The sequence below is a fragment of the Phalacrocorax aristotelis genome, chromosome 12 (assembly GCF_949628215.1).
Source record: "Phalacrocorax aristotelis chromosome 12, bGulAri2.1, whole genome shotgun sequence".
NCBI lineage: Eukaryota > Metazoa > Chordata > Aves > Suliformes > Phalacrocoracidae > Phalacrocorax > Phalacrocorax aristotelis.
Genome location: NC_134287.1, coordinates 3,854,019 through 3,879,250, shown reverse-complemented (window position 1 = coordinate 3,879,250; position 25,232 = coordinate 3,854,019). Strand labels below are relative to the sequence as shown.

Sequence of the window (25,232 nt, the reverse complement as noted above, 5' to 3'; positions counted from 1 at the left end):
ACGGGGATCCGCTGCGTTTGGGTATGGGGTCGGGTGCCCCCGCTTGGCAGCTTGTGGATGCCAGGCATGGCCCTGAGGGCACAGAATTTTGGCTGGGTGTGAGGCATTTGCTTCGTGTGCTTCAGCTGCTGAGCAGAGCCATCGCCTCCCCGCCAAGGGCAGAAACTCCAGTTTTGCAATATTGGTAAGGTTGGGCTTGGGGCAGGGAGTCCTGAATCCATAGGAGTGGAGCAGGCGTTCAGAACAGGCGAAATCCCCTGCAGCAGAAGACACTGCCTTTTGCTGTCCTGTTGAAAGGATTGCTCAAGCCATGACTTCTATTCTGTAGCAGTTTCCGGTCACTCCTTCTGTTTTTCTTGCAAGTTTTCAGTGGTTTGAAATGCCGGCTGTCTGGCCTCCCCTGTAGTGTTACAAATAATGTGATGGTGTCATTTATTGACATGTGTTCTGATCTTTCAGGTTTCGACATGATGCCGTTGCCTTTGGAAGACCATGGTTGTAACTGAGCTGGCGTTTTCATTTCAAACACCATTTTTCAGTGGTTTATGACTCAGATTTTCAGAAAACCTTCAGTTTTTCTGCAGGTATGGCTCTTAGCTGCCTTATAGATAAGCTGGGTTCGTAACATCATAACTTTTTCTAGATGCTGCTCTTTTAGATATTTCAGGCTTTTTAACCACTTCCGGACGAAGCAAAATGTGCTGCTGACACATTTTTAGAGATGCTGCCTTTGGAGTATCAACAAGCAACAATCAACTTTTTGCCTTCCCAGTGGCAGTAGGGAGTATGACCCTCTCTTGGGTGCAGCGAGTGTTACATGTTTGTAGCTCCTACTGGGCAAACCCAAATCAGCATCTACTGGAAGCTGTTAATTTGAGCGGAAATTTGCATGTGCGTAGGGGTGGAGTAGGGACTGCAAGCAACGTTGTCCGGATCTGGATGGCTGCTGCAGCAGAAAGCTCAGTAGAGCTGTTTCCAAATTCATCACTTGGGGGATTCTGGTTTGTCCTAAAAACAAAACCTGATGTGACTGGGCCCTCAGCAGGCATCGCTTAGCATTCAGTACACCTCGGTGTGCTTCTTGCCCTAATTATCCCATATCTTCCGCTAAGGTCGGTAGCGCCTATTGGGCGCATGCGGTTCACGCTCTTGCCCGTCCCCCGGAGGTGTGATGGCTGCATGCGATAGCTGTTTTGCAGTGGAGTGTTTTTTGTCTTGGTGGGAAACTTTGAGAGACTTGAAAAGCCACCGGATTCTTGTCAAAACAATAGTCTCTGCACGTGACTTGGAGTCATACCTCATGTAGTTAATAACTGTAGCTGTTTGGTGTTTTTTAAATATATATAATGGATACAAACCAAGAGAAAGCAATGTGTTTGGAGGAGTTTTTTTTTGTTTGACTACCCTGAGTTGGTATCAGTGAGCAATGTAAGGCCAATGTTTTCATCTTTGCACTGTTCCTTGGGTTGCAGGAGATATTTGTGGCTACTAGAAGTGGCAGCCGTGAGTATTTTCTATACTCACCTTTTATCTAAACCTTAATTCAGGTGTCAGTTGAGGAGTGCTCAGCAGTCCAAGATGCTGCACTATTTTTCTTACCAGCAGATGGCCTTGTACCTTTCCCGACATGCAAAGAAGGATCAGGCTGTGGTGGCATCAAACTCCAGAACAGTTAACACGCAAGAGGCTGACTTTTTAGCTCTATTGCAGTTCCACCTTTAAAAATGTAAGGTTTTGGAATTAAGGTGAAGTTTTTGATTTATTTACTGTGCTGTTTTGATTTGTTGTTGTTGTTATTGTTGTTCTGTGTCCACGTGCGTGCACTGGTCACAGGAAATTCTGTTCGTGATAGCTGCAAAAACACCAGAGAAATTATTTTGGACACGCACAACCACAGTGTTCTGGCTTTGAGAGTGGCTGAGCTGGAATCTGTATTCATGCCTTAACTGGCATCACACCTTTCCTTCCCTCTCCGGAAGCCTACTTGCACCGAGACAAACTGACTCCATCACAATATTATGACTTTACAAATTATGTAAGTATTATAAATTACGAATCGTGTAACTTAACCAAAGTGGTTCCATCAAACCTAAATTCTTCTTTGACCTACAGTACACATTAGAAGATTATTGCTGCACAGAAGACTTACACTGGGATACCTTAATATAATAAATACAGGAGTGGTTGAAGTTGAGAAGAGTTACGAACTCCTCGCTACATTTGTCCTCCTGTTAGCTTTGCATCTTCTTGTCTTGTATATGTTGACTATTCCCCTGTCTTTTAGTAGATGGTAAGTTTGCCCTAAAATGTGGATTAGGGGACACAAATTGTTTTTGGACAACTTGATTTGGCTGAAAAGGGAGGAAAATAGAGAATATAGGAGCTATGTTTTGAGATATTTAAAATTAAACATTTTGTTATGTGATTCATGTTTTGTAAGTAACCTGAAGTTTAAAGGAAGGGGGGATAAAGCTCAAACACTTAATTATCAGGCCCAAACTAGAGTAATTTTGTTTCACTTGTTTTCTGCATTTTGTTTTATTTTGCTTTTCTGTTTTGCCTCTCCCCTCCCTCATATGTGTTCAGAACAACCTAGTTTTGACTTTTGGTTCAAGTTCTAGGCTGAGTAATCCATTACTCACGCAGCTCTATTGCACCTCCTTCATCCGTGGCTCAAACGTGTTCCGCTTTGTGACTGTCACAAGCACCAGATAGCCCTGTTGGGAAATGGTCGGGGTGGTCGGGGTGGCATTAGTCCTTAAATCATCAGCTCTTGCTGAGTACAGTTTTGCAGTGGAATGCTTTGCCCTTTGTTTTCCAGATCTTTTGTGAAACATTGAAATGGTGATCTTGCTCCACCCACCGGCTGGTACTCTTTCCTCTATGGTCTTGCAGACCAGAAATGATCTGTACCTGCTGTCACTAATGGCTGTTTTGCTGCAGTGTGATACGGGTAGATTCTGACAGTTTGAGGTTACCCGTCTCCCTTTCTAAGATACTTATAATAACCTGGGTTAGCGGTGTAGTGAAAGGTTCTTGGTCAGATTCAGATGATGTGGTAGCAAAGCACTGTATTGGCCCAAACACCCCCGTTCTGTGGGTGGAGGAGCTGATACGACAGCACAGAAGTGGGAAAGCAGTGTATGATCAGAGAGGTTTATGAATACCCTGTGGGTTTTTTTTGTAAGGGTGCTGCATGGTGTCTCCTCAAATCAGATCAGGGAGTTCTGGCATGGTCCTGTTAGAAGTAATAGTGATCTGATACAGAGGCCTGTGGAGCCAGAGATGCTAGTGTTTATCTAAAAACACCCACATTAGCAATGAAACAGGATGGAAACCGAAACTTGTAGCAAGTCACTTGTCCCCTCTAGCAGTTCTCTGGAGAAAGTGATAAAGGAGAATTAGGAATAGCCCCTGCCACTCTAAAAACAGATGCCTGTCCTTCCTGTTGTAATTCAGCTTCTTGGAGCACCACTGGATCCATGCTTTTGTTCAGCAAACCCAGTTAGATGACGTCAATGCATTCTTCACCACAGGGGAAAAAAATTTTCAAACAAACGGAGCATTTCCTTAGACTGGAAAAGCAAACTGGCTGGATGCCTGGTGGCTCCTACAGCCAATCACTATAACCTTACCATAAATGTAGATGTGTTTCTATCTTAGGGTTGATTATTGACTTTATTTTAGCCATGGGACCATCCTGTCCCAGTCCTCTGTGTGTGCACGCTACCAGCGAGTGCTGAGGTCCTGAATGCTGCATTATTTAGCAAATGTTTTGCACATCGCACTGGCTCACTTAAAATTTGACTTGCTGACTTGGTATATTGTAAATGCGTCTCTCTTAAAAGTTTTGCGGAGCCCTCTTTCCATCCAGAACTTGCAACAGGCAGCTTAGCTTCAGAGGTTGGCTGGTGCTCCTTTCTCTTTTCTTCAGGCTAATTGCTCGTAGTTGTTTTTTGAGGGTTTTATTACTGATACTGGGATTATGCTTTATACTTGCAAAGCTTGGTTTATAGCAAGTGCTAACTGTCAAATGTGTAACAGATGAACTGTAAAAGCTCCTAAGATAATGTGCTAGAGAGGCTAGATGTTCTCCAGAGGGGGGTGAGGACGCGTTCAAACCTTTTCTCTTCAGGCACTCCCTGGACAAGGGCATGGTCGATTTAGTCTGTGAATAGTAGTACTTGTTTCCTGCATTTGGGAGTTAAATGAGGATGAGAGAGGAAAGGTCTGTAGAGAAATGACTGGACTTAAAAGATAAATGTGAGTAAAAGGTCTTCAGTTCTGCTTTTAACCTTTGATCTGAAGATGGCAGTAACAGGCATACCAGATGGCTTTACTTCTGATGTTGTGTGACACCCAGACAGCCACCCTTCAAGGAAGAAAGTTTTTATAACAGTTTTAAAGTTAGCTAAGACAAATTTTATTAAGGGGGGGTGTGTGGAGAAGCTAAAGGAAACATTTAAAAAATATTTTAGCATACTGTGGTTGTTCAGAATTTCTGAAACTGTAAGAAGTATTATGTCTTTTGGATTTAGTTCCACTGGCTTGCTTTGCTCTGTCATGCCGCTCTTTTTGGGGTATCATCTAACAAGCGAGACTAACACACTCAGGTAAAGCAACGCCTTGTGGCGGAGACTCCAAACTCTCAGGTTTTGTGGATATCGCTTGATCTTTGAAATGCTTTGGTGGGGGAAGGACAGTGATGTGAAAAAAAGTTTTATCCCACCCACTGAAGTCTCAGGTGCAGTTCAGCATCCTCTGTGACACCAAACGCTCTTCAGAGAGAGGACAGGATGCAGTGATCGCGCTCTGCGTGTTTGTCTCCGGGGCACTGCTGTGCGCTTTTAACCAGGGCTTGTGCTTCAGGCAGACGATCAAGAGCTAAATTCCGGTAGAGAGGAGCTGTTGTGGTATGAGCAAGGTTTGGAGGTGGTGGGATGTCACTGTTCCTTGTCTTCACCTACTTACCCACTTCTACCACAGATCTGCACAAACAAACAGGAGGCCTGGGTAGTTCGTGCCAGCTGCAGGAGTGAGTCATCTCTGTTCAGCTGCACAGCCCACTGTATAGTCAAGCTTTGTTATGAGCACGAAGCAAATGAAATGAGTGTGTAGTACAGACGCACTTATATTTCTATCAAAATACAGTTGATTGTTTTCTGTTCGTGGTTCTCATCAGCAATTAAATGATGGGCTTAGAAAGGGGTCGTCATAACAAGAAGGGATACACTGGCATTTGTTGTCCAAAGCAGTCTGTTAGGTTTCCCGATCAGACGTTAGCAATATTTTTCAGCTGAATCATTTCTGAAATACTTCTTGGAAGCCAAGTATTTTGGAAGAGGCATCCTTTCTGCGCTGCCCGGTAGCTGCCTCTCCTGCTGTCAGCCAGCTCACACGCAGGAGCGGGAGACCAGATGGGGGACCGCAGGGGGATGAACAGCAGAACGTGCATCTCTGGTTCCCTGGGATGGGCAGGGGAGCCTGGTGCCAGCTCAGGCCACCGCTTTAACAGCCACAGGTTTCCCATGTGCTTCTCCCAGCTCGGCGGTGCTCAGAAACCCTCCTGCCTGGAGGCAGCCTGCTGAGAGGAGAGCAGTTCCTCAGTTTCATGTGAGAAATGAAGAGGGACTCTCATCCCTTTGCTGTAATAGTGCAAGGAAATTGTCTTACCTTTCTGAAGTAGAGGTTTTGGCCCAGATTCTCAGCTTTCATTGAATCCCTTCAGCGAGCTGTGATTTTACTTGAGGTCGTTGGGTAATTTTGATGTTGTCTGGAGTGGAGATTTCACTCCATGTGCATAAAGTGGATGTAAAGATACATTATATCAGTAACTGGGAACTTCCCCCCCTCTAGGATGCAGGGCTGGCCGCCAGCCCCTTCTCCATTCGCCCCTGTAAAGGGTCAGCTCGGTCTGCCCTACGCTTGCCACATGGTAAAGCGTGGAGCAGCTTGGCTTGGTGCAGTGAAGGGCTGTCGCTACAGGGGAGCTTGCTCCTTGCTCTCCCAGGTACCATTCCGCTATTCCTGAGTGAGCTGGTACAAAACCCACAAGTTTTCTTTTCAGGGGGCCTACCTGAGAAACAGGATCTGACAAAAACGAGTCTACAGAAGAATACCTGTAAATTATTAAAATCAAGGTAATAGGGAAGGTTTAGCCCTCATTAAAACAGTAGCTTTTATTGTGTAAGCAGAAAAAGAGAAAACAGGTGTTAACCCTTTTTTGCAAGTGTGGTTGTCCCCTGTTACCCCCAGCTGATTCTTCTGAGGTCTGGCCATTTGCAGTGGAAGTGATGCTGAGTTTTCAATGCTATAAAGCAACACTGTTTTATTTAAATATGTTTCAGAAAGTGGGACACGTTTATGCTGAAGACCTGCTAATTGCCTAATTTTCTCCTTTTATTAAACAATGTGTTCATGCTGTGTAATACAGACTAACCAGAGTGCAGAGGAATGATTTATATTATGTTGAAGAGGTCTGAGCATTTGACCTTGTAAATGAATTCCCAGAGACAGCTAAATACAATGCAGTAACAGGCTGTAACTAGGAAGCTGAAGGAGTTGTACGTAGTTCTGGTATCCCGATGTGGAAACCATCCAGGCATTTTCAAGATCCTTGGGCAAGAGTGTTTTGCAGCAGTGAAAGGAGTTACTACGTCTGTCTGAGAAGTTACTAGCAAGGAACTGAACAAAAGAGAAATCTGGGAAGTACTTACAGGACTGACAACATAGTAGATACCATAGTTCTGAGACAGAGGCATACACAGCCTCGTCTTTTATTTAGCGCTATTACTGGCTTGCAAGAACACGAATCAGCAGGCTTCAGCATTTTCTGCCTGTAGGTACCCGGGATATTCCTGAAGTCCTGAAACCAGGCAGACGTTAGCCTTCTGCCAATGGAGCGGAGAGCTGCGTGCGGCGAGAGCGGCGCCTGTTCCAGACCCTGCGGGCGTGCTGTTCGTGCCTGTGCGGTACCGACTGGGATCTGGGATCTTATCCTGATAAAGAAATGGATCAAAAACCAGTTGCGGATGGAGGAATCTCCAGCTGGGCTATAGGCAGGTTAGACCTGAGTCCTGACAGTTTTCATCCTCCACGAGGCCAGTGGTACAATTGGTCTTGAAATGGGCTGGAATGAGCAAAAAATTTGCAGAATTCTGTGTTTTTCCTTATTCTGAAGGATGGTTATGTTTGTTTCAGAAATGCATGTCTAAGTCTCCTTTACAGTCATAGAAGGAAAAGAACAAAACATTATTCTTGGATCTGATAGGGAATTTAAACAGTTAAAGGTATATAAAACACATTTAGTGGAAGAGGAAGAAAAAACCCTACCTTTGGCTGGAAAATGCTGGCACACTTTCAGAAAAACAAGCAAATTATTAAACAAAAATAGCATGTTATCTGTACTTTTCCGTAGTTCTTATAACTGTCTGTAAGAAAGAGGAAGAAGAAACTACCTTACGTAACTAAGATGTTGTGAGCAAAGGCGAAAAACCTGCTTGCTTCAGGCTTCTTGTGAGACTTGAGCATTGTTTGAGGAGAGGTTTATAGGCTGAATGTGCTAGAGCATGAGCAATAGCTGTGTGCTAAGTTCCTCCGGCTAAGTGACCAGCCATCGTCAGCTGCCAGCCTCCTGGAGCACCACAGTAGATAGCAGGAGGGTCTTCCAGGCCCAAGCAACAGCCAGGATGTGTGCTGGAAGGTGCGACAGAGGCAGGCTGGCACTGCACACAGGGCAGAGGAGAGCACCCGTGAAATCCCATCCTTCCTGCAACCTGTGGTGCGTTAGGCACCACTTTGCTGTACCTTGTTTTCATCAGCCAAAATGACATTCAGCAAAAGTGCGATGGATGGGGGTAGGGATCCTTTTGCACAGGTCAGAGGTGCAAAGTGTTTTCTCAAGGCTTCATATTATAAACAGGATTCTACTGAGGAGGACTCTGTTTTACCATAGATCTATAATGAAGATTGTAGCAAGTTATAAAAACACATACGCACACACTCTCTCTTTATCTGTGACATTTATCTGCAACTTATGTTATTGTTCAGATCACTGATAGAGGCATTCAGGTGCATAGCCCATGATGGGTTGGGAAGGTCCCACAGGGTCGCACCCACTCAGCAGTGATTTCCCTGTGCTGCTGTGCTGTGAGGCTTCAGCTAGGCAGTTCTCATGCTACTCTGCGTAGGTTGATACTGCATTTGCCTTATTTTTAATTATTTCATGTTCTAGAAAATAAAAGGTTTTAGAGGGCTTTTACAACTAAGTGTGTTATATTTCTCAAAAAGAGTTTGACAGGAAGTCATTTTTATAAAGCCTTATTCATCAGCATTTATTATATTACCTCCTTTTTTATTATTTGGATTCAGTATTGGCAGCTGTGATAGTTTGAGTTAGCGTGGTGTGCTCATCTGGCAAGTTTGTAATTAACTATTTCTTGCCATTACGTGCTTGAAGTTTTTTGTTAAACTGCCTTTCTTCCTGTTTCGGGAAAACCCCTTAAGCGTTTTTAAGGGCTAATGAAAATAAGTGTTAATTGTTCTGGAATCACTTTGCCCTGTTTTCTGGAACACCTGGATGGATGCAGGCCATCCAAACCCGCTGCACTGGGCATGCCCAACATTTCTGCTGCCTCTTTCAGCACCCTCCTGCGACGGAGTTGATATAGAAAACCCCAAACCATTTTGCAATTCTTTGAATTGACATCTGAGTGTTTCCTGGTGCAGAAAATGCACGTGTATTAAGTGTGCTTACGTTTGCCACATTGTTTTTGACAATTCCCTATAACAGCATATATATCCATATAATGACATGCCAATTCCAAAAGTACGTTTCCTTTTTATCCTAAGGTGGTTTTTAATGCGTTCACTTTAGTCATATTTAGTCATATTGGTTGTAGGTTTCCCCTTGTATTCTTTGCACGTTCTTCAGTTTATTGCCTTATAATGCTCATTCCTCCACTGTGATACAGTGGTTCTCATGGAGGTTTAAAAAAAGAACTCAGCTCTGCTCTTGGGAGTTGTTTATTTACAGGTTGTGCTGAGTGGCTCATACGGAAGACGAGGAAGTTGCAGCAGAGCCGTGTCTCCGTGTCCTGCCCGGCAGCGACATCTAACTGCTCCGATTGTGCCGAGCCCAGGTGCCAGAAGGGGGCTGGAGACCGGGGCTGGGTCATCTGGAGGGGTCGGTGCCTGCTCGCGGACGTTTGTGGTGAGAGGAACTCCGCCGTTGGTCATCGTCCAGAGCCCATGGGCAAAGAAGATACGTGTCGGCTGCAAAAAGTGAAACTGTGGTAGCAGAAAACTAGTAAATTCGGTAGTGAAAGAAATCACCCTATAGAGGTCCTTTTCCTTGCTGTTTGCTGGAGGGCCAGCCAAATTGGCTGATACAGGCACCTGAGCTTGTGAAATCGTGTGGTGTAGCTAGGCATGCAGAGTCGGCAGGTTTAACCTGTGACTAGTAGCCTTACGAAACACGCTTCCAGCGAATTTCCTTGACAGGAATGATCTGATTTCTTATAATGTGCAAGCTCACCTTGAAACTTTTCTTTTGGTGACATAACAACAGGGCAGCCGCTTCCAAAAATGTGCCGGGAACTTGGTCTCCTTGTTGCTGTCGGTGTGGGAATACGTTGGTTGGGGAGCTCGGACGTTATTGCGGAGGAAGGACCCCCGTGCTCCGCCTGCCCCACGCACACGCTGCGTAGGCCTGGCTTCCTCGGGAACGCGGGGCTGGTTTTTCACGGTGATGTGGTGGGAACATTTAATTTACATTTTGACAAATTTCGATAGCGTGTCACTGGCGTGGTTCTGCTAATTTTCTGGAAGAATCTGTTCTCTCTTAGCTCTTAGGAGGTGTGCCAGTGTAACACCATCATGAAGCCTTGTCTACAGTATCCTAAATATATATATACACACACATATCTGTCCTAAATGGACAGATATATCTGCCTGAACTCTGAACGAGCTACTGAGGTGCTGCTAAGAATTTACACACAGTGGGGCAGAGCTCAGCCTTGGCCAGTGGCCTGAGGGCTTATCTAGGATCTCTGGCGGATTTGCAGCTCTTTATATAAAGACAGCGTTCCTTTAACTATGCTTCTGATATATTTGATGTTTTCTTTCTAATATTAGGCATGTCTGCACCAGCTGGAGTGTGAGCTATGGGTGCTGCCTTGCAGATAAAATGTAGAGCTTATTTCAACAAAAAAATCACGGAGGGCACTCTTATCTCCAAAACTAGGTGTTTAAATTAGGCAAATTTATGGAGGAAAAATATGTCCGCATCTATTACGCATGAAGATCTAGGTACAATCTCCTGCCCCAAGAAATCCTTATTCTGCATGTAAGGAAGCAGAGAGGATAGAGGAAGAAAGTTGTCACTGTAGGTGTCTCATTTCTTTCCTAAGCATCTGCTTGCTATCAGGAAATCTCAGAGACAGGACACTGAGCTAGAAGGATATCAGCCTGACCCAGCAGGGCTCATTCTTATGTTCTATTTATTTATCTAAGAAGGGTGGTGAGGGAGCCATTAGCTCATTTTTACTTTGAATACATTCCTTTGATTTTGAATGAGGGGTAACTTTACCACGTTACCATGGAGGAAGATACTTTGTCAGGAAGACGAAGGAAGGTTGTGAATGAACATGTTTCATCACCTCGCTCGGGAGGCCCAGGAGGCAAACACTATATCCTCTAGCTCGTGAACAGCACTGGCCAAACTATTTTCCAAACTTTGTAGGTTGAAAACTGCCATATTTGAGAATGGTTAGAGATGTTTTGTCTTAGCTGTTAGAAAGAGACCAGTGCAAGAGCCTGACAATCACAGAGAAAGCTAGTCTATGGGTCTGACAGCTTATGGTTGATCTGACAGTTTACAGATGCACACTGTGTGACAGCTGCAATGAATCAGATTATTAGAGGGACTTTCTGCTCCCTAAAGCTTATTTATTCCTGCCTTTCTCAAAAGGGGGATGGGGTGGGGAAGTGTAAAGCCTATCAATGAGATAGAGGAGAGGGCCTGAAGCCAGGCAAGCCAAAACATTTAGAGATTCTGCTAATGCTACGAAGATGAAAGGAATCCCCAACTAAAAGGAGCCAGAGACATATTTAGCAGAGCCTCATTCCTAAAGAGCCAATTGGATGTAGGCAGGAAGGTCTCCACGCACATCTCAGAAGTTGTTTTCCCTTATAAAGTAATGGATTGTAATGTTACGGGCAAAGGGGTTACTTTATTCCCAGTTTTCTATAGCAGTTGGGATAAGACTGCAGCTTCTGCCCTCCTTTACCAAAAAAGTATGGCATCTACCAACTGGTGCATGGCCCCTGGGCCAGCATCCTTCAGACCAGCTGAAGCCCGTTTCCTAGGCGTGGTGGCTATACGGCCCATTTTGTGTCCTTAGGACAATCTGCACAAGTTACTGAAAAACAAAGAACTTGACTTAAGGAATATGTAGCTAAGAGTTTCCACTGATATCTCGAAAGATGCTTGAAGTCAGTGAGGAAGTTCCTGATGTGCATGGGAGCTCTGCTTAGTATCACTTTAAAGAGAGCAGGGAAAAGGTTATGAAAGAGGCAAAATTATTTTTTCCACTTATTTTCCTTTCTCTGATCATACTCTGGACATGCTGCTGTGATGGAGGCTGCAAATGGTTTAGACGGACAGAGAAGTTCTTAGGGGAAACCAAATAAAACCCATAGGTTTTGGCTGTGGATGCAATGAAAGAAATAAAACCTCAGGGATATAGATACACCAGGCAAGTTGGGCTGTGGCAGTTTCCATACGGATGGGCGGGATAAGTACTAAAAGATAAGCAGCAGAGAGTGGGGATGGAAGTGGCCTCCAGAGGGGAAGCTAAACTACTTTCAGAAACGGTATTGTCTTCTTCTGCCTGCAAAAAATTATACACACACATATACATATGTATATGTTGGGGCTAAGCTGGTATGTGTCTGTAGCTGCAGAGGAGGGTTTAGAGGTTTGATCCCCAGCATTTAGGCTTCGTTCTCAGAAGACTTGATCTGTTCAGTTCTCTTTAGGTTCTTATTTCCATCTCGTGCCAAGTACCTTCTCCGCTTCCCCCCACCCCTCCGGCAGTCACCTGTATTGCTGAGAAGAAAGGTGTAAACTACTAATGGCATTTTCCCCATGTGTTTTTATCTGTAGTAATATCTGTGAGATCATAACTCGAGCATGGTATCACTAAGAAAAGAAATACCTGTATTCTGTAATGTCCCTTGAGCCAGACTGACCTAATTTCCTTGCATAGTTCACCTGTTTGCCTCCTTCCTTCCTGCCCCGGGACCTTCCATAACGTAAGGCCCCAGAGACAAGCTGCCTGCTGAGCGCTGGCTCTCCATTGTGCGCCGGAGGCATGGTTGTGCACCGTCTTTGCATTTTTCCTGTGCTGTTCCTGTGTATCAATCATTACCGCTCAGTCAGCCTCTGGGCTTCTCCCTTCTAGTCTGCATAGCCCAGTCTCTAACAAATATCCTTCATGTGGTAGGGTCCTCCAAACAACTGGCGTTTCCTCTTTATTGCTGTATCAACAACTGCCTGCTCTGAATGAGACTCTGCGCCAGCCATTATCTTTTTCATGAGCACACTGAAAGCTGGGATTCCCACGCCTTCGCTGCCCATGACGGGCAAGGCGATGTGCGATCCTCACCCAATCAACCATTCCTCAGAGCAACCGAGGGGCTGCTGCCGCCGTCGTTGCCACCACTGGTAACTGCGGTACACGCCAGGCTAAGTTTGTAGGAACTGTGAGGAAGCATAACTGAGATACGAAGTCTGTGGCATCCGCATGGCCACTGTCTCCTGTAATATCCACAGAGGCCTCTTGTAGAAAACTGGTGCCTGTATTTCTCACTATGCCGGGGTGCCGTGTGTATGGCGTACCAGTTCTACTGAAGGGTTGTTCACTTGGCGCTGCAATCTCATATGTGCTGTATCCGCTAGAGCATCATCACCGCTAAGCTTTTTTGGGAGCGTGAACCTCTTCTCATTAAGGTGAAGAGTTTGGATCCTTTTGGATCTTGGTCCTAGTCTCAGTGTTTTCAAGGAGAAGTAGTAGATGATGCTTCTGAAAACCTTGGATCATGTTTCCTGTAATCTAGGAGGTAAGTGCTGTTTGTATCGCAATCAGACATGACTGCAGTGACAGGTTATGTTGTGTGAAGTTCTCCTTCCCCGACCCAAGTTCCCTAATCTAATACCACACCTTCTATGCGAGGTACGTATTTTTTCTCAGCTGTGTTTGAAAACAGGATTTGGTTTTTGCTGTCCTTCGAGTGTCAGTTGGAGATATGCAAAAAAGAGTCTGTTTATATCCTCTGTTGTAGGTTGCTTATCCTTTTTTTTTCTTAAGGTTTTCCCCCCCACTTTTTTTTTTAAGACCTCTTATCTTCTGCCCCAATGCTGGAAGTGAAATAATAAATAGCTTTTGCATGGCTCACGTTCCAACATTTGCTAGCTTCTGTTTCTGACCCTCAAAGGCAGTTACATTCCTTAAAAGTTCCTTTCCTTAAAAGTTAAATTCCTTTTGGTCTTCAATCCATAATTCTGCCTATCTGCTATCCCTGCTAGTGGCCTAATCCTTATAATCTCTACATCAGAAAAACTCCCACTGCAGTTGTATGGGAGATTTTCTTTCATTAATACTACTCAGTTAGGCAGCAAACACTGTAAGCAAACACATGATGCCCCTCCCCATTGTAACAAGGCTCACGAAGCAAGGATCTCACTTGGACTCTCACATCTTCCTTGGCTTGTGTGCATAGAGCAGTTTTGAATGTGTAAGGTTTCAGTATTGGAGTTTAGAAATGCTGATTTCTGGTGTTTAGTACAAACTGAATGACAAAATATTATTGACTCTGAACGGGCTGCTTTGCTAGAATCAGCCTGTCCAGAGAACAGCTGGCCACAGCTGTAAAAATCCAGTCCTGTGCTGAAAATAACTTGGACAGTGAGAACCCTTGCTTTATTCACTAAAAGGATGTTCGGCAGAAAAGCTAGATGGGGGTTACAAAATTTAACAACGTTTTTACGAACAATTTGAGATGAGTTTATGACAGTCCAGACTTGTGGCCATCCACGGAGTAGCACTAGGGTGAGGTTGGCCCACAAGTCCTAGGGTTTTGAAAATAAGCTGACAGGGAACCAGAATGGGTTCTAGCCCAATGCAGTCCAGAGGGGATCATAACAATCACAGAATCATAGAATAGAGGGTTGGAAGGGACCTCAAGGGTCACCTGGTCAACCTTTCTTGGCAAAAGCATGGTCTAGACAAGATGCCCCAGCATCCAGTCTGGCAGTGCTGGGGAATCCACCACCTCCCTGAGGAGGTTATTCCAATGGCTGATTTTTCTCATTGTGTCAAATTTTCCTCTTGTCTCCCCAGGGGTAACTTGTACCCTTTACTCCTCATCTTTTCCATGTGACTCCTTGCAAAAAAGGAGGCTCCATCTTCTTTGTAGTCACCCTTTAAACACTGAAACATGATGATAAGGTCTCCCCTAAGCCTTCTTTTCTCGAGGCTGAGCCTTTTAACAGAACATCTTCACAACCTTCCGGGTGAACCCTGTAGAACAGCAGGCACTTTTTTCGCTGCCCTTAAGCCTATGGGCAATATTTAGCATACAAGCAAAACACTGAGCTTTTAAAGAGACTTTGTAGCAAAATTCAGCAGCTGTTTGACTTGCTAGAAATATTTTGATTGTTTTGTCAAAATCTTTAATGAAAGCAAAGTGTTTCTTCAAAAACACCTTCCCTATTATAAATGACTGCTCTTCCAATTTATCCCTCTGCCTCTCGGATGTTGCTACAGAGGCCTGGAACTCTCGTGTGTGAACACATGCTCCTCCTGCCAGAAGGTGTCTGTTGTGGGCACACTCCGTCTCTCTGTATTTTAGCAACTCTGCTGAAGTTTTAAAGCATTTATCTTGCACAGCTGAAAGTCTCCTCCCGTTTCATGAGCTCTACACTGGAATGCAGTGGAAGAGACCCAGGGCCTGTGGCCACCCAGATGAGAGGTTTTTGTAATAAGGTCCCTATATGGTTTTGTTAGAGGCTTCAGCTCTGTCTCTGCCTGTCTCTGCTCCTTGTTTGGGAGGCTGGTGGGAGGAGAGGAGCTGAAGGGGCTATATAACCTCAGAGCTTTCAGATGCAGAGTGCACCATCCCAGAGCAGCTATCCCCAGCCAAGCACTGCCAGGGTAAGTGGCGCTGAGCCAACAGCATGATCTACAGATTGCTGGAGGACTCCGATTAAATAATGTCAAATGGAAGCTACTCGGGAGGGTGTGCTGCTGTGCTGTAGTTTGCTTAAGCAAACTTACTTATTAGAATTGAATTGATAAAATGCTTGTAAAATCTATACTGAGTTGTCTTTCTTTTATAGCTCTTCCAAAAGGGAAATAAAAGTTCTACCTGATGATTTTGCTGATTCCACCAGCAGCACTCCAGCAATAGCATAAAGATACAGTCTGTGTAATGCTGTGGCTGCAATTATAGCTATCTTAACGTTTAAATGAACCTGTGTGACCCTGCGGTGTTAATTTTGTACAGAGTTCGGGAAGGGGTGGATTTGCCCACTGTGTAGTTGGTTTCTCAGCAGGTTTGCTTCAATTCTGTTAACTCAGTGTAAGGTGACGTGAGCGTTGTGGGGAACGTGACTGTAGAAGAGCTGGAAGTATGCGAGATAGCAGTGTCTGTTAGGATACAGCGAGGAGGCGTGTGTATTTGCCCCTGTGTGTATGTGTATGAAACTACTGCTCTGTAAAATGCCAAGCATTTCATTAAGGAACAGGATCTACACAGTATTTCTTGTGGGGCTGGAGTTCCCTTAGTAGCTTGTTATGGAGATTGGTGAGGAGATTGGTTATCTTTAGCTATAAAGCAGGTAAAAAAAAAAAAAGAGGCTAAATACTGTATTAATTACTTGGGAGAAAAACTTCCTTTCTTCTGCAGTGCTGAGTGATATTTGCTGCTGTAAGATTTTGCTACTGCATGCCACGGCAGTCCTGAGCTGTAACTCACTGGCTGGCAGCAGAGCACCCTGTCTGAAATCATTCAGCTTTGATTTTTCAACTTTTTGTGTTTTATTACTAAATATGGTTTTCATTTACAGCCCCCTAAGCTCAGAAATGTATCCTTTCCTGCCCCCTTCTTTCCCCTCCCCCAAGTGATTTTTGGCATTGCATTAGCTGCATGGGTTTGAGCAAACCCCCTGACCTCGAACTTTGTTCCAAAAACAGATGGTTGAAAAGCCTATTTCCTAATTAGGACATGGTTTGTCCAAACCAGTCTGTTCATTCATGTTAGATAACAATTGTACTCCATTCAGTAAATGTTTGAGCCTGTTTTCCCAGGATTTTAATAAATCCAAAAATTGCAACCTACTTTCCTTTCCCAATAATAATGATAAAATATCTGGAGTACATCAAGCTAGGATTTCCCTATCCTTGTCTCCTCCTGGGAGCTGTGCCCAAGCACCCTGCAGGAGCAGGGTTGCAGCTGTGTCTCATGGCTGCCTGCCTGGGGAGAGGCGGAGGACCTCAAATGAAGAATTTGGGAGAACTGCCCCTGCTTGTTCCATCCAATGTAGAGGCTAAATAGGTTGTGGGCTCCTTTGCTCATCAGCCGTAGCTCTTTTTGACCCCATTTCCACTTCGTCCTGTGCATCCAGTATTCCTGCAGCAAGTGGTTTCAGGGACCGTGTGCGGAGCCAGCTGCTCTGTGGATGACAGCTGTCTCCTTTAGCTGTTTACACGCTGCAATTTGTTGAACTCTGTATGGAAGCCCAGGCTCCGAGCTAGCCAAGTGATTCCCTACCACACTAAATTGTGAGCAATTACTTCTTCCTGAGCCCTGGGATCCAGTGCTTTTTTCTGTAGTTGACTTTAATACAAAAGCTTCAAAGAATTTTTATTACCCATATTATCTTCCTATTGCCAGAGGAGGAAAACTGTTTCTTTTTACTGGGACAAGGAGCAAACATAAACTGCTCTGCCACTCTACAAATGCAGTTTATTAGCTTCTTTGAAATTATGACAGACCATATGCAATGGCCTGTTTTTAAAACACCTACCATCCCAGACTTCATCTTAAAGGCGGGTTATTTTTTCTAAGTGACTATGGGAGGGCTGGAAAAGGCTTTTTTTTTTTTTTTTCAATTGGGAACATTTCTTTAACATTTTAAAATGTGAAATGTAAAATTAATGGGTCATCTTGACCCAGTGGGTTAATATCTGCATCAGGAAAACACCACTGGTACAAGGCTAGCATTTAATGTATGGCATGTGCCATACATTGGGAAGCCCAAGACCAGATGGGGAAGACTAAAGCGCTCTTACCTTTGACAGCTTCCCAGATGTGTCAGGATTTTGTCAGGGTGCTAGAAAAGCGGGGAAGTTGTGCTGAATCTGATGCAAGGGGATCTTTGTTTTTGCAGCTGTCAGTCCAGCCGTCTCTTTTATCTCCCACCCACCCCCAGCCATGGACTTCTGTGACCAAGTTTAGATAAACATTTGCTGCTCCCTGATCTGGCTGCCCGTGCTGCAGGAATAGAAGTCTCCCCTGGAACCGCAGGGATGATCTCTAGTGCATACAGCCCTCCGGCAGATGTGGTTGAAAACGTCTTGTGCTTTCTAAAGGAAGCCCATTCCTTTGCATGGCCCCGCTGGCCTTGTGATTGCCAGACCGGTGCCACGCCGCTCTTTGCTGGTGCTAGTTGCTTTCATACAGCTGTCTCTGTCTTCAGGGGTGGGTCTGCTACCTGGGTATGTTTTGTTTTGTTTTGAAACTCTTTCCTGCTGTTTTCACAGGGCTGTTTTCTCTCTGGAGGGCCTGAGGACGTTGACATAGAAGATGTGCGAGGAAGAGGACAGCACTGCCCTTGTTTGTGACAATGGGTCCGGGCTCTGTAAAGCCGGCTTCGCTGGGGACGATGCTCCAAGAGCAGTTTTCCCTTCCATTGTGGGTCGTCCCAGGCACCAGGTGATGAACTGCTTTGGTTATCCCATCCAGGGCTTGAAGAAGGCTTTGCTACCCCAGCCCTCCACCCCAGAGCCACCTTTTCCTGTGGTTGGGACTAGCCCAGCCCTGGGTGATCTGTGTTACACAGCATTTCCAGGTACACTCACCTGAGTCACAGCAGGTCTCTTGCCTTGTGAGAGGAGTCCTTCTAAAATTTTTCACTCCCTTGTATGCCCTCTTCTCCCTGTCCCTTAATTTTGGATTACCCAGAGAACTTGGTGAGTAAAGCTAGTTTAAAAAAAACCCACAAACATCACAAAGGCCCAACAAGAAGTATCTGGAAATTTTGACTGCCTTAAAAGCGGACGATAAGTGATGTGTGGAAAACTAAAGGAGGAAGGAGTAGTCTTCAGTCAGCTTCCTATTAACCTCCCTCACTCTGTTCATTTAGCTTTATCACAAATGGGCACCTGTCTAGGGTTGAGTTTCTTTAGCTTAAGGTTTACACTTCACAGAATCACAGACTGGTGGGGGTCGGAAGGGCTCCTGGAGCTCACCCCGTCCCACCCCCTGCTTGAGCAGGCACCCCCAGAGCAGGGGCACAGGGCCGCGTCCAGGCGGGGGGTGAATGTCTCCAGGGAAGGGACCCCACAGCCTCTCTGGGCAGCCTGTGCCCCTGCTCTGGCACCCGCACAGGGAAGGGGTTTGTCCTCATGTTCAGGGGGAACTTCCCGTGTTCCAGCTTGTGCCCGTGGCCCCTTGGCCTGGCGTTGGGCACCACTGAAAAGAGCCCAGCCCCATCCTCTTGATGTCTGCCCTTCAGATATTTATAGGTATTGATGAAATCCCCCCTCAGCCTTCTCTTCTCCAGGCTGAACAAACCCGGGTCTCTCAGCCTTTCCTCACAAGGGAGATGCTCCAGTCCCCTGAGCATCTTGGTAGCTCTCCGCTGGACTTGCTCAAGTAGTTCCCTGCATTTGAGTATATGATGCATTCCAGATGATTTTAATAGTTTGCAATACATATATTATCTGAGCTGTTAAATATAGAGAGTTTCTGAGCCAGATCATTATTAGCATGAACTAGAGCAGCTTGGCTAGGCCATGACAAACTAATCCTCCTAATTAATAGATCCACCTAACTGCTCCTATGCCATCTAAGGACCAGGTGAAATGGGAAGAGGTGAACTGGTTGTAAGATGCAGCATTTTATGTACCCAGCAAATATGTTTTAAGCTCTTTGTGGCAGAGGAAATGTGTGCCTAATTGAGGCCTCTGGCTGTTAACATAATTGAGAAAAAAAAATTCAAATGTCAGCTTCTGTAGACGGTGTGAACAGTATTAGTTGCTCAAAAGCATGCCATTCAGTCACAGTGGAAAGAAATACAGCAGATGTCTAGAACCTTTCTTTCCTGATCATGTATCACAGATAGCATTAGTGCCCTGAAGGAAGGCTCAACCCATCATAAATTGCAAGTCCAGCTTCCTTGTTTCTAAGACAGGGCAGTCAGAGATGCCAAGGTTTGGAGTATCTAATGACTAAGTTCTGATGAGAGTATTATGCACTTAAAGCATCCTGCTATATACTATTTTTTTCCAGTATTTCTAAATTTAACATAGAGATTACTGTATATGCAGAGTAGTTTCCAGCTTCTTATGCATGGATGATTTCTACAGGATCCATGAAAATACCTAAAAAGAAGCCTGTACCAGTAGATTTAAATTGTCTGTCTCTAACAGCAATATTACAGTGTTCAAAAAGATGTTTAAAAAAATGTTGACATTTAAGCTTTGGGAAATGTAAAGTGTGTATTTCTCTATCTTGACCCTTAGACGGCACATCACTTTCTGCTTTTACTCCACTTTTTAATAGTTTAGCAGACAGTTCATCCCTAAATAATAACGAATATTAAAACAACCCTATCTTTTCCACTTTATCTTAGTGAATTTAACATTGTACTGTGCTGTTTGATTAAACTCTAGTGGAAATATGAACCCCAGAGGTTTGAATGAATGAAGCATTTAATTCTGCAAATTAAAAAACAATGTGTAATTCTTCATTCGTTAGTATTTGTAAAGTATTTTGTAATTAGTATCACTGTCAACTGGATTTATTTCACAGCTAATGTTCTCTCTACTTTGTGACACCTCTCCTTGAGAGACTAACTCCATTTGTGTTATTTTATGTGTATTTTAGGGTGTGATGGTTGGTATGGGTCAAAAAGACAGCTACGTAGGTGACGAGGCTCAGAGCAAGAGAGGAATCCTGACCTTGAAATACCCAATAGAACACGGCATTATTACAAACTGGGATGACATGGAGAAGGTATTTCAGCTTTGAAAAGTTGATGTGTATCACTGGTAAACAGAAATACTTTAACCAAATGTTGACAGAATACGCACTAAATGTTAGATGAAAGCGTCATGCTATCAAGCATGGTTTGACAAGAAGGTTGTTAACCAGCAGAGGTTAACGTGTATCTAACGCTGAAGTATCACAAGGAGTACATCAAGATAGTTACTGCGAGGTCTTTTACTCCAGTGTGATCTACACATCTTTGCATTAGCAAAGGAGGGGGAAGAAAGGGAAAAAAAAAAAGGCAAGAAAAGAAAGGAATATCCTCAGAAGAAATGGAATTAAAGGAGGTAGCTGTTTCTGCAGCAATGCAAAGCATGTATGTAATTTTGATGTGAAGGACACCGTTTACACCCATACTTTTTAACGCTTGGAAGATTAGCAATATTGCAGTGCAATGCGTCCATTTCAGAGCTAGTACTTGGCCGAAAAGCTTCCAGAACGACGTTCGCAGTTGTAGTCTGTACAGTTGATATAATTTCTAAGATGGTATTTCTATTTAACATCGTGCTGTAGAAATAGGGCTATTTGGAACAGTCGGGACACCACAACACACTGCAACTAAGAGACTGACTCTCGTAGCGTTGTGCGTGTTACTTGGAAAGAGCACAATCTTTCAGATGCCTAACCTATCAACCAGGCTCTACTCACCGCCAGCTTGAAAACAAGCTTAGAAAAAGCTTTTTGGCCTTTAGGAGGTCTCTGGTGGTTTTACTTCTTACTGGTGTATTAACCTCCTTATTGCGGTCCGCTTGGCCTCAGATTCTTACAGCTGGTAGTAACGAGCCGTGAGGAGGAAACAAACGCAAGTTGACTCACGAGCTACTTGCCTTCATTTCTTTTTATAAATTCTTGGGCTGGCCGCTACAAACCAAAAGGTGAGATTGTTTTCAGGCAGCCTGTTATCTATTGAGCTCTGCTGCGTAAGTCTGCGTACGTTCTAGAGTTGTTCTGGAACTGTTTCACTTTCAAGCGTTATTGAAATAGCGTTACTGGAGCCAAGGCTGTCCTGCTCTGTCTGTTCTACTGTAAGAACAACATATTTATTCTCATTGACTCCTGTGTCCTTAAAAGAAGGATTACTAGCAGTAAAACCTGAGGACAGTGGTTTTCTTTCTCCAGCTACTTCGGTAACCTCCATGAAGGCAGTAAGAACGGCATGAGAAACATTTCTAGCCTAGCTCTAGGGCAGTAAGCGGAGTGCCGAAGCGCAGTACCTGCCTGGAAGTGATTCTGAGCTGCTGGTTGACAGTGTTTCTTTCCTTTGGCTTTTCCCGTTGTTCTCAGATCTGGCATCACTCTTTCTATAACGAGCTCCGAGTTGCACCTGAAGAACATCCGACTCTGCTGACTGAAGCACCACTGAATCCCAAAGCCAATCGAGAGAAAATGACCCAGGTAAGCTCACACCGAAGCTATGGAATAATTCCAACTTTGTGAATTCAACAGGATGTGAGCTTCATCATTCCAGTTAATCATGCTGCCCAGTAGTCTCTCTTAGTTTTGGAAGACGGAAAGTGCATAGTGACCATCTGTCATATCTGTATATTGGTGCGTTTACTTTAGAAAGTCAGTGTATCTGCTTTGAATGTGAGTACTTCAGTCCGCCCAAGCTTTCTGCCATTTTAATCTATTTCTATGCCCAGGCCTAGTACTAAACGATCTTTGATATGTGTGTATGTCTTTATTCATGTGTTAAAGGTACAGGCCAGATACATGGACATGTCTTACCGGACAAATATTTTTGGATTTAGATTTTGTGTCTTCTCCCTCTCTTTCAGTATATTGCCTCAACTAAGTTAAAACCCCTAGTGTTAAGGCAATTCTTTCAATTGCATTTCAGATTATGTTTGAGACTTTCAATGTGCCAGCCATGTATGTTGCTATTCAAGCCGTTCTGTCCCTCTATGCTTCTGGACGTACCACAGGTAGGCCTCTGGGGAGCACGGTACAGACAGCTGAAATAGTTAAGTGTGTTGATGTCCACCTGGGAATGAATCGCGTGTTCTCTTCTCAAAGGGATTGTGCTTGACTCTGGGGACGGCGTCACCCACAATGTGCCAATTTACGAAGGCTACGCTTTGCCGCACGCCATCATGCGTCTGGACCTGGCTGGCCGTGACCTGACAGACTACCTCATGAAAATCCTGACAGAACGTGGCTACTCCTTTGTGACCACTGGTAAGGACACGCTGCTGACTGAGGGGCAGAGTTCTTTAAGGCGCAATGTTTCTAGCAGCCTTAGAAGGACTAGCAGCCGTTCTGCAGTTGACGAGACACAAGAAGGAAGCCAACGGGAAAGTCCCCTGCAAGACTAGCAGAGGATTTGTTTAAAAAATGTGTGTTGGGGGGTGGTGGTGGGGAATGAAAGGGACCAACCTGTCATCATGTCTGGGTCCTTCCTCAATACCATTCTAAAGACTGACTCCTCTTGACAGCGGAGCGTGAAATTGTCCGTGACATCAAGGAGAAGCTGTGTTACGTGGCCCTGGACTTTGAAAATGAGATGGCCACTGCTGCCTCTTCCTCCTCTCTGGAAAAAAGCTATGAGCTTCCTGATGGTCAGGTGATCACTATTGGAAATGAGCGCTTCCGCTGCCCAGAGACCCTCTTCCAGCCATCTTTCATTGGTAGGTTGAAAGATTGTTCTGCCTTGGTAAACTGCACATAAATATGAAGTCCCTGTTTTCTTTTGATTGCGTCCCATTGGAAACCCAGATGTAGACACAGGTATGTCCTAGCACCCATTATACAATTAGCTTTTAGGACAGCACTATTAATATGGCGGGAGGAACCTCATGTCAAACAATAAGGCAAAATGCTTTCCCAAAATAAACCCTGAGCGTTTATTCCTGGCTTCTGACCTTGGGCCCGTGCCATTTTGTCTGTTGTGAAGTTGGCTGCGATGAGAAGTACGGCCGCAAAGCCACTTTTCTACGTAGTGTGAGGACTGTAATTTGAATGTGCTTGCAGGGAGGTGGGGTTGGGGGGAAGCACCACTTTTCTTTTTTGAAAAGACTGCTCCAAATCCTGAATCCATGGTTCATCACATTTGCAGGGCAAAGCCAACACAGTCCATGCTAATTGACAGCCCTGAAAGCAGACTTGCAACAAGGTCACACAGAAATCCAGTGTCAGTTCTGCCAGTTGGCAGAATTTCAGCTCAGAAATAGATGAAGTATTTGCATACTTAGAGGTATTAGGACATATTTCGACTGTTCTATCTCTGAGCTGGCTCAATATAAAAAAAAAAAAACACCCAAACAAAAAAAAAAGCCCTAAAACTTCAAATGATTCCAAGACCATATAAGGAATTCTTAGGATGTTTGAGATTGCCTGCAAAAGCCTAGTGGAAACTTTACTATTCCACACCCCCAACTTTCTTTTTAAGGAGAAATTGTGTGCCTAAGTGGGAGAGGAGGGCTGTACACCAAGGAATGCCTAAGCAAATAATTTAGGCAGCTGAAGAATGACTTTCCAGATTTCCCCAGCTCTGAAGACTGATGTTTCCCAAAGAGACACTAGAGTTCATGTTGTCAGTTCTGTGTTAATAATTTTAAGTCTCTGTAGAGAGTTGCTTCCTCAGTGCTCTTCTGTAACTTCCCCAGGCATGGAGTCTGCTGGCATTCATGAAACCACCTACAACAGCATCATGAAGTGTGATATAGACATCAGAAAGGATCTTTATGCCAACAACGTGCTGTCTGGAGGCACTACAATGTACCCGGGTATTGCAGACAGGATGCAGAAGGAAATAACTGCTCTGGCTCCCAGCACTATGAAGATCAAGGTATGATGCAATTATTTGCAGACTATTTCATTTGTCATGTACAAAGTCCTCAAAAATCTCATGAAACATAGCAATGCTCTACAAAGTAATACGTGCTTTGTACATATTTTGAATGATGTCTGTACCTTCTAGCAAATAATCACCACCTGGTGACTTTGTTGCTGGAAGAAGAGCGCCTTCCCTCCTCTCATTTCCTTGTTCATGGTATATTCTGCAAACTCCCCCGACATGGCCAGACAAGAATCGTGTGGACCCAGCACAGATTTTCCTCTGGGGCTATATTTGAGCTTCTTCAGCCCTTTTTGGCGGGTGGAGATGGGAGAGAGGAAATGCTGGTTTTGTCCTTGGCCTACAACTTCAGAAAAGAAAGAGTCTCTGACAAGTCAATCTTCCTTCTGCCACTTCAACTATTCCATTCCTTGCTTTGCAAACATTTTATCAGCTATAGCAATAGAAGTGCTCCACAGGTCACTCGTTTTTCCAAGCCCTCCTGGGCTATCACGATATGTTTCCAGAGCAATTTCTCCACTTTTCTCATATGCACTCATGAATACACAAGTGCACTACCCTTACGGGGCAGACCGGCTCAGGCAGAGAAAGCGAGGACTTCGACGCAGACTTAAATGACGACTTTTTAGTCTTTACTGCTTGCAGCAATGACTAATTATAATGCCAGGGATGACACTAGCGTATAGAGACAGTTTTTTTGTTGATATCAAATATCACTGCTTTAATATTTTTGTGTAAACGAACGTATTTTATTCACCGTGGACAGTTGTACTTAATGTGCTTTTATTTCTTAAACAGATCATTGCTCCTCCTGAACGTAAGTACTCCGTCTGGATTGGAGGCTCTATTCTTGCCTCCCTGTCTACTTTCCAGCAGATGTGGATCAGCAAACAGGAATATGATGAAGCTGGCCCATCCATTGTTCACCGCAAATGCTTTTAAGTTGGCTTTATCTTTGTACGTCTCCTTAGCGTATTACTGTGAATGTATTCGGGAAAATACATTCTTATCATTTCATTCCATATATCCTTCATCGTAATGACTCTGATTAATTGGATACTATGTATTTTTTTTTGGAATAAATTTTAAATATGCTATGAAA

At 44.3% G+C, this 25,232-nt stretch overlaps 1 protein-coding gene and 1 long non-coding RNA gene across 3 annotated transcripts; both read left to right on the top strand.

Moving 5' to 3' along the window:
- The first annotated feature begins 485 nt into the window (after positions 1-485).
- Positions 486-1,762, top strand: LOC142063742 (uncharacterized). The gene is made up of 2 exons (XR_012662850.1): positions 486-584; positions 1,548-1,762. It is a non-coding gene; the product is annotated as an uncharacterized LOC142063742 (long non-coding RNA).
- Positions 1,763-15,126: 13,364 nt separating this feature from the next.
- On the top strand, positions 15,127-25,154 carry ACTA2 (actin alpha 2, smooth muscle). Of its 2 annotated transcripts, none has more exons than XM_075107842.1 (9): positions 15,127-15,215; positions 17,826-17,997; positions 20,173-20,301; positions 21,619-21,729; positions 22,175-22,259; positions 22,351-22,512; positions 22,770-22,961; positions 23,940-24,121; positions 24,929-25,154. In XM_075107842.1, the coding sequence occupies exons 2-9, from the start codon at positions 17,869-17,871 to the stop codon at positions 25,070-25,072; spliced, it is 1,134 nt and encodes a 377-aa protein (XP_074963943.1). In that variant the 5' UTR covers positions 15,127-15,215; positions 17,826-17,868; the 3' UTR covers positions 25,073-25,154. The 2 variants fall into 2 exon arrangements, with proteins under 2 accessions (XP_074963943.1, XP_074963944.1); XM_075107843.1 differs by lacking the exon at positions 15,127-15,215 and adding an exon at positions 17,636-17,724.
- Positions 25,155-25,232: the final 78 nt, after the last annotated feature.